A 14,275-nucleotide genomic window follows, 5' to 3' on the forward strand; every position below is an offset into this window, starting at 1 on the left:
TTTAACTCAAATAAAATCTTTTTTTCTCATAAACACTCTTTATCAATCTGCAAGCATTGTGAATAATCTATAGGTTGAACAGCAGGTAACAGCTGCCTTTATCACCTCAATTATTCAAAAAGAAGCCAACACATATGGCTGTGACTGTTAATCTGTTTGGCTCTAATGCTGTTCCCATCTGCAATCCCAATCCCAGTGTACTCGTACCACAGGACACATCTCCCACTCATCCCATTCCTTATAACGACCCTTTTCCTATTAGCTACAGAGAAACGGTGAGAGAGAGGAAGGGTCGAAGGATATGGTTATTCTGGGGCTTCAGAGTGAGAGAGAGGTTACTCTTTCAAGCCCCAGAATAACCATATCCTTCGACCCTTCCATAGGTAATTACCACTCCCTGCACACTTATAACCCTACAATTTCCTATTGATCCCACTCTCATGGCTTCCCCATGCCATTTGCATTCTTATGGGGTCAGTCAGCTCAGATGGCTAGATGGATAACTCACGACCCTTTAAGAGGAATAGTTTCTCCTCATCTCTGTTCTGCTACCCCTTACCCTAAACTATGACATTTTGTTCTAGAGTGCCCTACATTGCTCTCCACGTCTACTTTGTAAATTCCCCCTCATCATCTTGTACACCTCAATTAGATCTCCTCTCATTTTTCTAAATTCTGGAGAGAATAGGCCTTAACTGCCAAATCTCTCTTCCTAAGTCACTCCTTGCATTACTGCAACACCACAGCAGTCTCCCCCAGCATTCTACACCTTGGGCCTTCACTGGTGCCATCTGCTCCTACATCTTTGCCTCTCATCCCGACAATTCAGACTGCTCCCCTCATCATGGGGTTAGGCCTAAGGTGGGATTGTTGTCAGTGTAGGTTCCAAGGGCTGAATGGTCTCCTTCTGCATTGTAGGGATTCCCTAATTCTACATGAATAGTAATGGACATTATCCAGCCTCTGCCCACACTCATTAATGCCCCTTTAACAACTAATTCTATAGTTTCTGCTTAAATGACCATGCTGCTGGATATCTAGCATCACAATTTACCAAAATTTGCTAGACTCTGTAGTGATTCCCGCAGACTGGAAAACAGCAAATGTGATGTCACTGTTTAAAAAAGGAGGTAGATAAAAGGCAGGTAACTGTAGGCCAGTTAGCTTAACTTCTGTTGTAGGGAAAATGCTTGAATCTATCATCAAGGAAGAAATAGCGAGACCGGGATATAAATTGTCCCATTTGGTAAGACGCAGCATGGGTTCATGAAGGGAAGGTCATGTTTGATTAATTTAGTGGAATTCTTTTAGAACATTACATGTGCAGTGGACAATGGAGAATCTGTGGATGTAGTGTATCTGGATTTCCAGAAGGTATTTGACAAGGTGCCATAGCGAAGACTGCTACATAAGGTAAAGATGCACAATGTTACGGATAATGTATTAGCATAGATAGAGAATTGGTTATCTAACAGAAAGCAAAGAGTGGGGGTAAATGTGTGTTTTTCTGGTTGGCGATCAGTGACTAGTGGTGTGCCTCAGGGATCAGTGTTGGGACCGCAATTGTTTATGATTTACATAAATGATTTGTAGTTGGGGACCAAGTGTAGTGTGTCAAAATTCGCAGATGACACTAAGATGGGTGGCACAGCAAAGCGTGCAGAGGATGTTGAAAGTGTGCAAAGGGATATAGATAATCTAAATAACTGGGCAAGGGTCTGGCAGATGGAGTACAATGTTGATAAATGTGAGGTCATCCATTTTGGTAGGAATTACAACAAAATGGACTATTATCTAAATGGTAAAAAATCACAGCATATTGCTGTGCAGAGGGACCTGGATGTCGTTGTGCAGGATTCTCAAGAAGTTGGTTGCAGGTGCAACAGGTAATTAAAAAGACAAATTGAATTTGTCCTTTATTGCTGGAGGGATGGAGTTTAAAAACAGCAAGGTTATGTTGCAGCTGTATAAGGTGCTGGTGAGGCCACACCTGAAGTAGTACGTACAGGTTTAGTCTCCTTACTTGAGAAAGGATATACTAGCACTGGAGGGGTGCAGAGGAGATTCACTAGGTTGATTCTAGAGTTGAGAGGATTAATTTATGAGGACAGACTAAGTGGATTGGGGGTATACTCATTGGAATTCAGAAGAATGAGGGGAGATCTTATAGAAACATGTAAGATTATGAAGGGAATAGATAGGATAGAAGCAGGGAAGTTGTTTCCACTGGTGGGTGAAACTAGAACTAGGGAGCATAGCCCCAAAATAAGGGAAAGCAGATTTAGGACTGAGTTGAGGAAGAACTTCTTCACACAAAGGGTTGTGAATCTGTGGAATTCACTGCCCAGTGAAGTAGTTGAGGCTAACTCATTGAATGTTATTAAGGCAAGGATAGATAAATTTTTGAACAGTCAAGGAATTAAGGATTATGGATAGCGGTTGGGCAAGCAGAGCTGAGTCCACAAAGATCAGCCATGATCTTATTGAATGGCGGAGCAGGCTCCATGGGCCAAATGGCCTACTCCTGCTTCTAGTTTTTATGCTCTTAAGACCAGACAAATTAAGCCCCACCCCAGAAAAGGACCATGTCCACAAGAAAACCCCTCTGCAGTGTGTCAAAATTGGCAGGGACACCTGCAAACTAAGCCCCGCCCATTGGATCTAGAAGCTCCACCCACAGTTCCCATTCCCACATATGAAGCCCGCACCGAGCTGAAACCACGCCCCTATCAAGAATCACCGCCCCAGCTGAAGCTCCGCCCTATCTGTGATGTCACCCACCTGAAAGACCACCCGCACCTGAAGCCCCGCCTCTAACCGATGCTCCACCCAAGTTGAGGCCCCGCCCATTTTCAGTGGCCTCCCCCCCCCCGTAGCCAAGAAGCGCCGTCCCCAGGAAATGAAGCTCCACTCCTAACCCAGGCGCCACGCCCCCAAACGAGGCCACGCCCCCGGGCCACGCCCCCACATGAAGCCCCGCCCCTACCCGGGAGTCTAGGCCCAGCCACGCCCCCATCTGAAGCCACATCCCACCTGAAGCCTCGCCCCGACCTGTGGCCACGCCCACATGAAGCCCCGCCCCTATCCGGGAAGCTAGGCCCAGCCACGCCCCTCCCTGAGGCCCGCCCTGGTCTGGAGCTGGCCCTTGCTGTGAATGAAGCGGCGTTTGTGGGCGGCGGAGGATAAGCGGAGTCGGCTGTGGCGGCGGAAGCCGGTGGGCCAGAGCGGAGCTCGGAGACAGCAACAACAACAACAGCAGCAGCCGGAGCCGGGCGACCGGGAGCGGGCGGCAGAGAAGGCGATGGAGCCGGACGGCCTGAGTGCGAAGTTGGGTCTCGGGGCTGTGCTGCTGACCGCCCTCAGCCTGCTCCTGGTGGGCGGCCTCGGGCTCCCTGCGGCCCAGTCACAGGGTAAGGCTGGAGCACCGGCTGTGACCCCGAGGGATGGGCGGCGAGAGGGGTGAGGAAAGGGGGCTGTGAGGGGGGTGTGGTGGTGGGAAGGCATGGCCAGGGGGTAAGGAGGAATCATAAGGGAGTGAGGGGGAGTCCAGAAGCTTCGAGCTGTGGTGGTAGCTGAGTGTACAGGAGGGTCCTGATAGCTGAGGGATGTTGCTGTTGCCTCTGGGGTAGCAGCAAGTATTGTCCTCATGCAGTGATGGAGAGTGCAGTGTCCAGGAGATTTGGTGTTTCTGGACATTTTCCAATAAGTTCTTATATTTAAAGTTTATTCATTTATTAGTCACGTATTCTTACATTAACATTGTAACGACGTTACTGTGAAAATCCCGTAGTTGCCACAATCTGGAGCCTGTTCCGGTACACTAAGGGAGAGTTTAACATGGCCAATTTACCTAATCGGCACGTCTCTCAGACTGTGGGAGGAAACCTGACCACTTGAAGGAAACCCATGCAGATATGGGGAGAATGTGCAGACTCTGCACAAACAGTGACCCAAGGGGCGACACAGTGGTTAGGACAGCTGCCTCACAGCACCGTGGACCTGGGTTTGTTTCCCAGCTTGGGTCACTGTCTGTGTGGAATTTGCACATTCTCCCTGTGTCTGTATGGGTTTCCTCTGGGTGTTCGGGTTTTTTCCCACACTGCAAAGATGTGCAGGCTAGGTTGATTGGCCATGCTAAGTTGCCCCTTAGTGTCATGGAGTTAGTAGGATAAATAAATGGTATTATCAGTATAGGGCCTGGGTGGGATTGTGGTTGGTGCAGACTTGATGGTCCGAATGGCCTCCTTCTGCACTGCAGGGATTCTAAACTGGGAATTGAACCAAGTCCCTGGTGCTGTGAGGCAGAAGTGCTAATAGGCTGTAAATAAACAAACAATGAATGTTCACCCATATGCATGTTTGATTGTTCATCACATGTGTTTATCAATGCTTGTTTTGTTTTCTTCAGACCAGGTACCTTTACCTGTCCCTTTGTGTATTTCCCACTTTTATAGAATTCATAGAATCCCTACAGTGCAGAAAGAAGCCATTCAGCCCATCGAGCTTGCACCAATCACAATCCCATCCAGCCCCTATCCATGAAGCCCCACGTATTTACCCTGCTAATCCCCCTGACATGAAGTGGCAATTTAGTATGGCCAATCCACGTAACATGCACATCTTTGGAACGTGGGAGGAAACCGGAGAACCTGGTTTACCCAAGCTGGGAATCAAACCCAGATCTCTGCTGTGAGGTAGCAGTGCTAACCTCTGTGCCAGTGTGCTGCCCAATTGTTTAAAATCAAGTTAAGTCTGAGAGTGCTCAAGAGCGCAGTCAGTCAGTGTTCAGCGTTCAGCAGACCCAAAAAGATGAAAAAGATTTTAATAGGAATCAAGATGCAAAGGGAAATGGTGAAATCAAGCATTGTGTTTCAAAGCAAAACAGATGGTAAGGTGCCTGAGGTATTTCATATAAGGCAATACTTTTGGCTGTTGAGTCACTTGAACATGTGATCCAGGCTGACATTTCAGGTTTGTGGGACTGCTGAAAGAGAGGAAGGGAGTTCTTCCTGTACCTTGGCCAATATTTGGAAAAGAAAGACAGGCCTACGTGTATAGAGAGCGTTCAACAACCTGAGTACATTCCTAAGCACTTTATAGAAGTTTAAATAATTCAGTAGTCCCCATTGCCATGTAGGAAGTATGACGGCCAATTTCTGCATCATAAGTTCACACAAACAGCAGTGTGGTCATGACCAAATCAATTTGCGTTAATCGTAGGTTGAATATTAACCAGGACACGGGGAGACCAGAATGCTCCTATTCTTTTGAGGTAGAGATGCAAACAGGAGAGGGAGAATAGACAGGGCTTTACTTTAATGTCTCATCTGAAAGGCAGCACCTCTGACAGTGCAGCCCTCTCTCAATTATACGCTGGTGGGTCAGTCTTGATTTTTCTGCTCAGGTCTCGGGTGGGACGTGACATTCAAACTTGAGCTGCAAGAATGTTACCCATTGGCTGATAATTATATCTCAGTCAATGCTGAAGCCAGCTATTTGGTCGTTTATTCAATTTCAGATTGTTTCAGCTTGCTGTGTGTGAAGTGGCTGTTGTGTTTATATTGTAACAAGCGGCGAGGTGTGGGAGGCAATCAGGATACTCACATTGATGTCATTTATTGATTTTTCTTTTCTCTGTCACGTGCATGGCTGGGAGTTGGCTGTTGTTCTGATTAGCACAGATTGTTTGAGTTTGTTGCCGCCTGTTTAACCTATTGCTTCCAGCCAGGGAGTGAAGACTGATGTCTCTCTTTACAAGATGTGTGAGTGAAGAACCCGTTGGAAATAAGACTAGAATGGGCTGTAGCCAGTTGTAAGGCAACTTCCTCAAATGTATAGGTAACATTGATATTAACATGCCCTACACATCTGTACAAGTGCACTGAGGAATGTGCTGACTGCTGTAGGATGAAATTTTAGAGATAGGGTAGTTAGTTGGAATGTCCTTCCCTTCAGTCACTTCTTACCAGATTAAATGCGGCCTCTCGGTGTTCATACCGCTAACTCTGGATGAGTTGACTTAAGTCCTTTAAGAAGAGTAAAACTCCTGGAAGTGACGGCTTACATACTGACTGAGTTATGTTTGGCTCTGTGGGACTAGACTGGCCCAGATATGGGAGTTTGCTTCTTGCCGGGAACATGTCAGAATCCATGAGGAAAGGCGTCATTACCCACTTCTACAAGTGGAGGGGGGTCAACGGAGTCGGCGATTCACCCTGACCAGACCTACTCTGTACCTGGCAGGAAGATCTCTGATTGCCTCGCGCTACTCAGATATGATCTCCTATGTGCGGGACAGGGGTGTGGACACTAGCCTCATCAGCCCGGACCAGGAGAAGGCCTTAGACAGAATATTGCACACCTACATGATGAAAGCGTGCCCCAAAATGGTATGTGTGGAGGGGTCTGCAATTGGATCCAACTTGCTCCACACAAACATCAGTATTGCTGTTTCAGTTGATGGGTTGGAATCAGAAGGCTTTCCAATTAAGCTGTTTGTGTGTTGTATAGAATCCTATTGTGTTCATCAGGAAGGATTCTGGTATAAGAGGACTGACAAACCCAGGCAGCGGAGGCATTTGAGTCAAAGCCTCACTGTACAAGGAGACACCATTGTCTTTGGCTAGGATCTGCTTTCAGTGAGCAGACTGATCAATTCAAACTGGCTTCTTGTGTCAATATGAAGTGTGGCAAGAGCAAGGCTGACCCATTCCTTTTCCCCTTCACCGTCGAGTCAGATGTCCTGAAGATGCTGGGGATATGGTTCTGAGGGTCCAGGGCATGCATAAGAAACAGGAAGGAACAAGTAGGTAAAATGAACAAAAAACTAGATCAAATGTAGGATGGAGCCCAACATTCGACATAATGCCTGTTCTTGTCAGTTTGGATCTTGTATGCGTCTTTTGTGAGTACAATGAATTAAATTTAATTTGAATTTGCTTTCGGAGTAAGCAAGGAGATGGATTAGGGATTTGCCCTGTCCACTCTGCTCATTGGCTTTGTAACTGTGAAAAAGGAGTTAAAAACCAGATTCAAATATCACAGCTTGGTATGGCTCCTGCTCTGCCCAAGATTGCAAGAAACTACAAAAGGTCATGAATAAGAACATAAGAAATAGGAGCAGGAGTAGGCCATCTAGCCCTTCGAGCCTGCCCCGCCATTCAATAAGATAATGGCTGATCTGTTGTGGCTCAGTTCCACATTCCTGCCCAATCCATCACTCAAACCAGCCTCCCATCTATTGACTCTGTCTATACTTCCTGCTGCCTCGGCAAAGCAACCAGCATAATTAAGGACCCCACACATCCTGGATGTTCTCTTTTCCACCTTCTTCCGTCAGGAAAAAGATGTGAAAGTCAGGTAACGCACCAATCGATTCAAGAACAGTCTGCTACTGTCAGACTTTTGAATGAACTTACCTTGCATTAAGTTGAACTTTCGCTACACCCTAGCTATGACTGTAATACTACGTTCTGCACTCTCATTTCCTTTTCTATGAATGGTATGCTTTATCTGTATAGCGTACCAGAAACATTACTTTTCACTGTATGCTAATACATGTGACAATGCTAGATCAAATCACAGAAGATTCAATGTTGTTTGATTAAAGAATGTAAGGATATGTTCTACAATAGTTGAAGCAGAAAACTATTTTAGTAACCACTCCATTTTTCCCTTGCCTTCTGCTCAGTAAAAGTGAAGTAAAACCAATTTGTATTCCTTAGTAAAAAGAACTAGTGGAGCAGGGGCCATGCTTGAATACGATACTTTTTGCATAAAAAGTGCCTTAACTTTTCAAGTGAAAGAGTATTTCAACAGCATCTTAAAGTAGTAGTTGAGTTAGTATTTTAACAGTGGCTGTTTTATAAACACATTGTATCTGCCATAGGACAACAAGTTTTTGAATGTTTAATGTGGCTTAGTTAGTGGCAGTTTCAGCTCTGAGTTGCAAGTTGTAGAACTCCATTTCAGAGTTGAAGGAGTGCCGCACTGTTGGAGGTGCTGTCTTTTGGATGAGGTGTTAAACCAAAACAATGTCTGCTTTCTGAGGCGGTGGTAAAAGATTTCACAGCATTACTTTGAAGAATAGCGAGGGAGTTATCCCCAGTGTCTCAGCCAAAACTTACTGTTTAATAAAACTCCTAAAATCAAGGAGTGTCCAGTCATCATATTCCTCTGAGTTTTCTGTGTACAAAATGGCTGTTGCACTTGCTACATTGAGGGGGGACCTAGTAGAGGTCTACAAGGTAATGTGTGGCATGGAGAGAGTGGATAGTCAGATGCTGTTTCCTTCGGCTCACAGTCAAGTACGTGCTGCCTGAGGAGGTGATGGGAGCAGGTACGGTAGCAACATTTAAGGGGTAACTAGACAAATACGTGAATAGGATGGGAGTGGAAGGGTACAGACTCTGAGTGCATACGGTTTTAGTTTAGGCAAGCATCATTGGCTCAGGCTTGGAGGGCCGAAGGGCCTGTTCCTGTACTGCACTTTTTTGTTCTTTATAACAGTGACTGCACTCCCAGTAAGTACTTTGTTGGCAGTAAAGTGCTTTGGGATATCCTGAGGATGTGAGCACTATATAAATGTAAGTCTCTTTTTCTCCTTCCTTGTTCTGTAAGGAAGCCACAAATCTGTGCCAGTTTGTTTCAATTCTGTAAATTCTTGGCCTGAGTCTGCTGCAGAAGCCAGACTATTGGGGATATACGCAGAGCAACTCTGATTCATAATACATCTTTTCTGGTAAGGCCGAAAGGACTAGTACCTGCAAACTTGTCAGGATAACATTTTGGCCAATTCTGTGGATTGTTTCCTTTTAACGTCAGGTTTCAATGTAAGTATAAAACTTTAAGAAATAGGAGCAGACCATTTGGCCCCTTGAGCCTGCTCCACTATTCAAAAGATCGTGGCTGATCTGATTGTGGCCTTAACTCTATTTGCCTGTTCCCTGTGACTCATTTGTCTGTCAAAGATCTGTCTAACTCAGCCTAGAACATACTCAATGACCCAGCCTCCATTTCCCGAGATGAATAGAGGTTCTTTTTTTAAAGAAAGGTACATTGAAGGAGAACAGATTGTAATATTGTGGGACCTCAGCATTGAACATGTCAAAGTCTAAGCTGCCCTTCCTAAGTCCTGGGAGTAGAGTCATGGGTCCTGTTAATAGAATTTGATTCTTGAAATAAAAGTCACGAGTTTGTTGGGTAAGTGTTACTCTTACTCGTCTAAAGTCAACTGTGTTGTCCATTAATCGCTTGAAGATTAACGACAAGAAAAGCTGAACAAGCAACCTCCAATTGACTTTGGGACAAGTGATGTGAGATACATGAATGAAGGCAGTCAGGTTTAGTTAGCTTTAGGATGCAAGTCTTAGAGTAACATCTGGCCAGCTGTAAAGTACATCTCAAGGACCAATCCCCATTAATTCTAGGGCACTTTGTAAGCCAGTGTCAATTAGCCACATGTAACTAATTGGGGATCTAGATAATTGCATTACTGATTACTTCATTTTTGTTTGGGTAATCGGATCTGATAATTTGGCATCTCAAATGATGACGAGACAGAGTACAGTACTGAGGTAGAGAATCTGGTGAACTGGTGCGACAACAATAATCTCTCCCTCAATGTCAACAAAATGAAGGAGATTGTCATTGATTTCAGAAAGCGTAAAGGAGAACATCAATGAGGACAAAGTAGAAAGGGTTGAGAGCTTCAAATTTTTAGGTGTCCAGATCACCAACAACCTGTCCTGGTCCTCTCATGCTGACATTATAGTTAAGAAAGCCCACCAGCACCTCTACTTTCTCAGAAGACTAAGGAAATTTGGCATATCAGCTACGACTGTCTCCAATTTTTACAGATGCACCATAGAAAGCATTCTTTCTGGTTGTATCACAGCTTAGTATAGTTCCTGCTCTGCCCAAGACCGCAAGGAACTACAAAAGATTGTGAATGTAACCCAGTCCATCACACAAACCAGCCTCCCGTCCATTGACTCTGTCTACACTTCCCATTGCTTTGGTGAAGCAGCCAGTGTAATTAAGGACCCCACGCATCCAAGACATTCTCTCTCCCACCTTCTGCCTTCAGGAAAAATATACAAAAGTCTGAGGTTACATAACAACTGACTCAAAAACAGTTTCTTACCTGTTGCTGTCAGACTTTTGAATGGATTTACCTTGCATTAAGTTGATCTTTCTCTACACCCTAGTTATGATCTGGAGGAGGGAACTGAGTGTATGGTGTCAAAATTTGCTGATGACACCAAGGTTGGTGGAAAGGCAAATTGTGCGGAGGGTGTGGAGAGTCTGCAGAAGGATCTAGATAGGCTGGGCGAATGGGCCAGGAACTGGCAAATGGAATTTAATGTTGGCAAGTGTGAGGTGGTCCACTTTGATAGGAATAATGGTAGGAAGGATTATTACTTACGTGGAGAAAAACTGCAGCAGGCGACGGTGCAGAGGGACCTCGGGGTCCTTGTGCATGAGTCGCAAAAACCCAGCTTGCAGGTGGTCAGGAAGGCGAATGGGATGCTGGCCTTCATCGCGAGGGGGATTGAATATAAAAGTAGGGAGGTCTTGCTGCGGCTGTATAGAGCATTGGTGAGGCCGCAGCTGGAGTACTGTGTGCAGTTTTGGGCGCCGTACTTACACAAGTATATTTTGGCCTTGGAGGGAGTGCAGAGGAGGTTTACTAGGCTGATGCCGGAGTTGAGGGGGTTGAGCTATGAGGAGAGACTGAATAAACTAGGCTTGTACTCGTTAGAGTTTAGAAGAATGAGGGGAGATCTCATTGAGACATATAAGATGATGAATGGGATGGATAGGATAGAGGTGGAGAGACTCTTCCCACTCAGAAAGGACAGTAGGACTAGGGGGCACAGCCTCAAAATAAAGGGGGGGGCGGTTTAGAACGAGGTTGAGGAGGAACTTCTTCACTCAAAGGGTGGTGAATCTCTGGAATTCTCTGCCCGTTGAAGTGGTGGAGGCTACCTCGCTAAACGTTTTTAAGACGCGGGTTGATGGGTTTTTGATGAGAGAGGGGATTAAGGGTTATGGGGAGAGGGCAGGAATGTGGAGCTGAGTCACAACAGATCAGCCATGATCTTATTGAATGGCGGTGCAGGCTCGAGGGGCCAGATGGCCTACTCCTGCTCCTATTTCTTATGTTCTTATGACTGTAACACTACATTCTGTACATTCTCATTTCCTTCACAATGAAATCGTATGTTTTGTCTGTATAGTGCCCAAGAAACAATACTTTTCACTGAATGTTAATACATGTGACAATAATGAATTATATGATCTCAATACTTGTGTTACAACAGAACTTTAATCTTTTTGTATGTTTGGTAAAGTGAATGGATGAAAATGTAGAGTTTTTTGTTGTGGGTTTTGTTTTACTTCCGTGGTTAACTGGACAATGGTAGACGTTCAGGAAGTGTATTTGCTTGTATTGGTTATTAAAATCAGTGCATGTGACTGTCATCATGCCTATCTTAATTAACACTTTGTTATACAATGCTAGTTTAAGCCAGCTTGTAATTACTGCTGCTTATTATGCAAATGTGACTAATGTGCTGGGAGAAAACTGAGTGAGTGATTGTGTTCTTGTCTGTGTCTTGAGACCTGCAGAGCAATTACATTGGCTATCACATTTGTTAATGGGTTGTTGAAACATGAACTGTGGGTAGTGTTCAGTGCAACCGATACTGCATTACATCACCAGTCTATGGTGAGGGTGGGAGTTATGAGGGAGTGGTTCGCTCTGGTTTTTTTTATCAATTAAGATGGTATATTTGCACCATTAAGCTGTTGCAAAGCCGACCAAGAGACCAAAAAGGTAAATTTGTACTGTTCATTTTCTATATCATTTAAACAAAAATCATTTACTGTATCCTGAGAATCTCTAGTTAACTAAAAGTATACCTATCAAAACCTTGCCAGAAGAAAAGGGAATGCGATGGTTTTACTTAGGCTGCAAGGAGTTTTTATTATATTCTTTAAGTATTTGAGTTTTTTTTCATTTCCCAACAGAACTGCCTGAAAGGCCACGGAAACTTGAGATGGACCAAGCAGTTTTAAGAGTTTGTAATGAGCTGCTTCATGAAAGCCTGGTGGTCTCCTGGCTGTCGGATCACTGTTACCAGGTGGGTGTGAAGTAAGGCATGTCAACCAAGAAGTGTCCTGTCAAGTGTTGTATTTGAGCTTGTCATGATTATCCCTCTTTTGGCACCAGGGAGTATCTTCTGGAATGGCCTTGGACAAAAGTTGGAAAGTACCAACTGAGAAACTGAAACCATGTTCTCTGGCTCCAGTGTTGGCACAGGTTGACTGTGGGAGGAAAATCCCACATACTTTTGCTGATCAGCACTGTGTTAAAATAACTTTTTTATCTTTGTTATTGTGTGTATGTGTAGTCTCGCATTCTCATCCTGGATTTTGGACCCAAAATTTGTTTTGATTTTCTCCTAACATTCATTTTCATAATTGCAGAATTAAGATAAAATCTTCCATGACCATGCACAATTGGACAGCATAATATGATTTTTTTCTCTCGTTTCGTAAAAATATTCCTTTATATATAGCCAACCTGATTCAATTTTATTAATACAGCTGAATTTTTTTTCTCAGCAGAATTAAAGTTTATTAGCTGTAAGTAGGCTTACATTAACACTGCAATGAAGTTACTGTGAAAATCCCATAGTCGCCACACTCCAGCACCTGTTCAGGTACACTGAAGGAGAATTTAGCATGGCCAATGCAACTGACCAGCATGTCTTTCGGACTGTGCGAGGAAAGCGGAGCACTCGGAGGAAACCCATGCAGACACGGGGAACACGTGCAAACTATGCACAGTGACCCAACCCCGGAATCAAACCTTGGTCCCTGGTGCTGTGAGGCAGCCGTGCTAACCACTGTGCTGTCCATTAAGCATTTTAATGAGAAATTCCAGCCCTCTGACTGTGAGTAATCTGATTTCAAACTGATAAAAAGACTATAATAAACTTCACTGGTGTAAACCAGTCAGTTTCTTAGTGATTTATATATTCTGTGTGTTTCCTCTGGGTGCTCCGGTTTCCTCCCACAGTCTAAAGATGTGTGGGTTAGGTTGATTGACCATGTTAACGTTGCCCCTAAGTGTCCTGAGATGCGTAGGTTAGAGGGATTATGGGTAAAATATGTAGGGATATAGGGGTAGGGCCTGGGTGGGATTGTGGTCGGTGCGGGTGTGATGGGCTGAATGGCCTCTTTCTATACTGTAGGGTTTCTGTGAATTCTGTGAATTTCTAGTCAGGCTGAGTTGTTTTCGGTCCATCCATTTACCACTTCTGGACACTGGTTTTATAACACTGCAAAACTAAAAAGTGGACAGCATTTCCTGTTAATATTTATGTAACCCTTTTTCTTTGCATTTTTTATTTTTCAGTGTCTGTATCAGGAGCTTGGAAATGTGCCTGCACAAGAACGTGTAGGGCACCCGAAGAACTCAACCTTTGCCATTGACACTAAGCATCCAGTCACATTACAGGTGAACAGTAGTGTCGATAGACGAGAGGTGTGCAGGTTAGTGAATACATTTCTTCACTGTTGCTACTGCATTCCCAAGCCCCCGTCCCCGAGAAGTACCTGACATTGTAACAACATTTTCTTAAGTTTGTTTATTGGTCACAAGTAAGGCTTACATTAACACTGGAATGAAGTTACTTAGTCTCCACACTCCGGCACCTGTTCGGGTCAATGCACCTAACCATATCTTTCAGATTGTGGGAGGAAACCAGAGCATCCGGAGGAACATGGGGAGAAAATGCAAACTCCACATAGACAGTGACCCAAGCTGGGACTCGAATTCGGGTCCCTGGCGCTGTGAGGCAGCAGTGCTAACCACTGTGCCACCACGTCTCTCCGTATCAAAGATGGGAGGCAGATGGATATTTTCCCTCAGAAGGCAGTCGTTTAAGATTTAAATTTATGTATTGACCAGGGACAGCAGGATGTGACTTGGGTGGGTAGAGGAACCACCAGTACATTAGTAGAGGAGCTTTGGCATTGTCCAACAGGTGTACAGTATTTGTTGACAACGTGGTTGAGAATAAAAGGTAAAGTCATCATAGTCCCAGGTGACCATATACTGCTCTCCCCTTGAAGGGGAAGAGCTGACGGTGGGGATTTAAACTGAGGGTCGTCATACCTGAGACAAGGGGCAAAGTTAAAAATGCAAGATCTTCATGAATAACCTCAGCCAGTACAGGAATTGAACTGCACTGTTGATGTCGCT

The 14,275-nt window shown here is 44.6% G+C and overlaps 1 protein-coding gene across 1 annotated transcript in view; it reads left to right on the forward strand.

The window, feature by feature from the left end:
* The first annotated feature begins 3,127 nt into the window (after window positions 1–3,127).
* Window positions 3,128–14,275, forward strand: part of hgsnat (heparan-alpha-glucosaminide N-acetyltransferase) — a 43,426-nt gene continuing 32,278 nt past the window's right edge. The window contains exons 1-3 of the mRNA XM_080195044.1: window positions 3,128–3,410; window positions 12,034–12,146; window positions 13,427–13,563. Of these exons, the coding sequence (XP_080051170.1) occupies window positions 3,155–3,410; window positions 12,034–12,146; window positions 13,427–13,563 (506 nt within the window). The 5' untranslated portion in view covers window positions 3,128–3,154. The remainder of the gene's footprint in view (window positions 3,411–12,033; window positions 12,147–13,426; window positions 13,564–14,275) is intronic.

Source organism: Carcharhinus amblyrhynchos, chromosome 1, assembly GCF_965287045.1.
Source record: "Carcharhinus amblyrhynchos chromosome 1, sCarAmb.v2.hapA, whole genome shotgun sequence".
Lineage (NCBI taxonomy): Eukaryota > Metazoa > Chordata > Chondrichthyes > Carcharhiniformes > Carcharhinidae > Carcharhinus > Carcharhinus amblyrhynchos.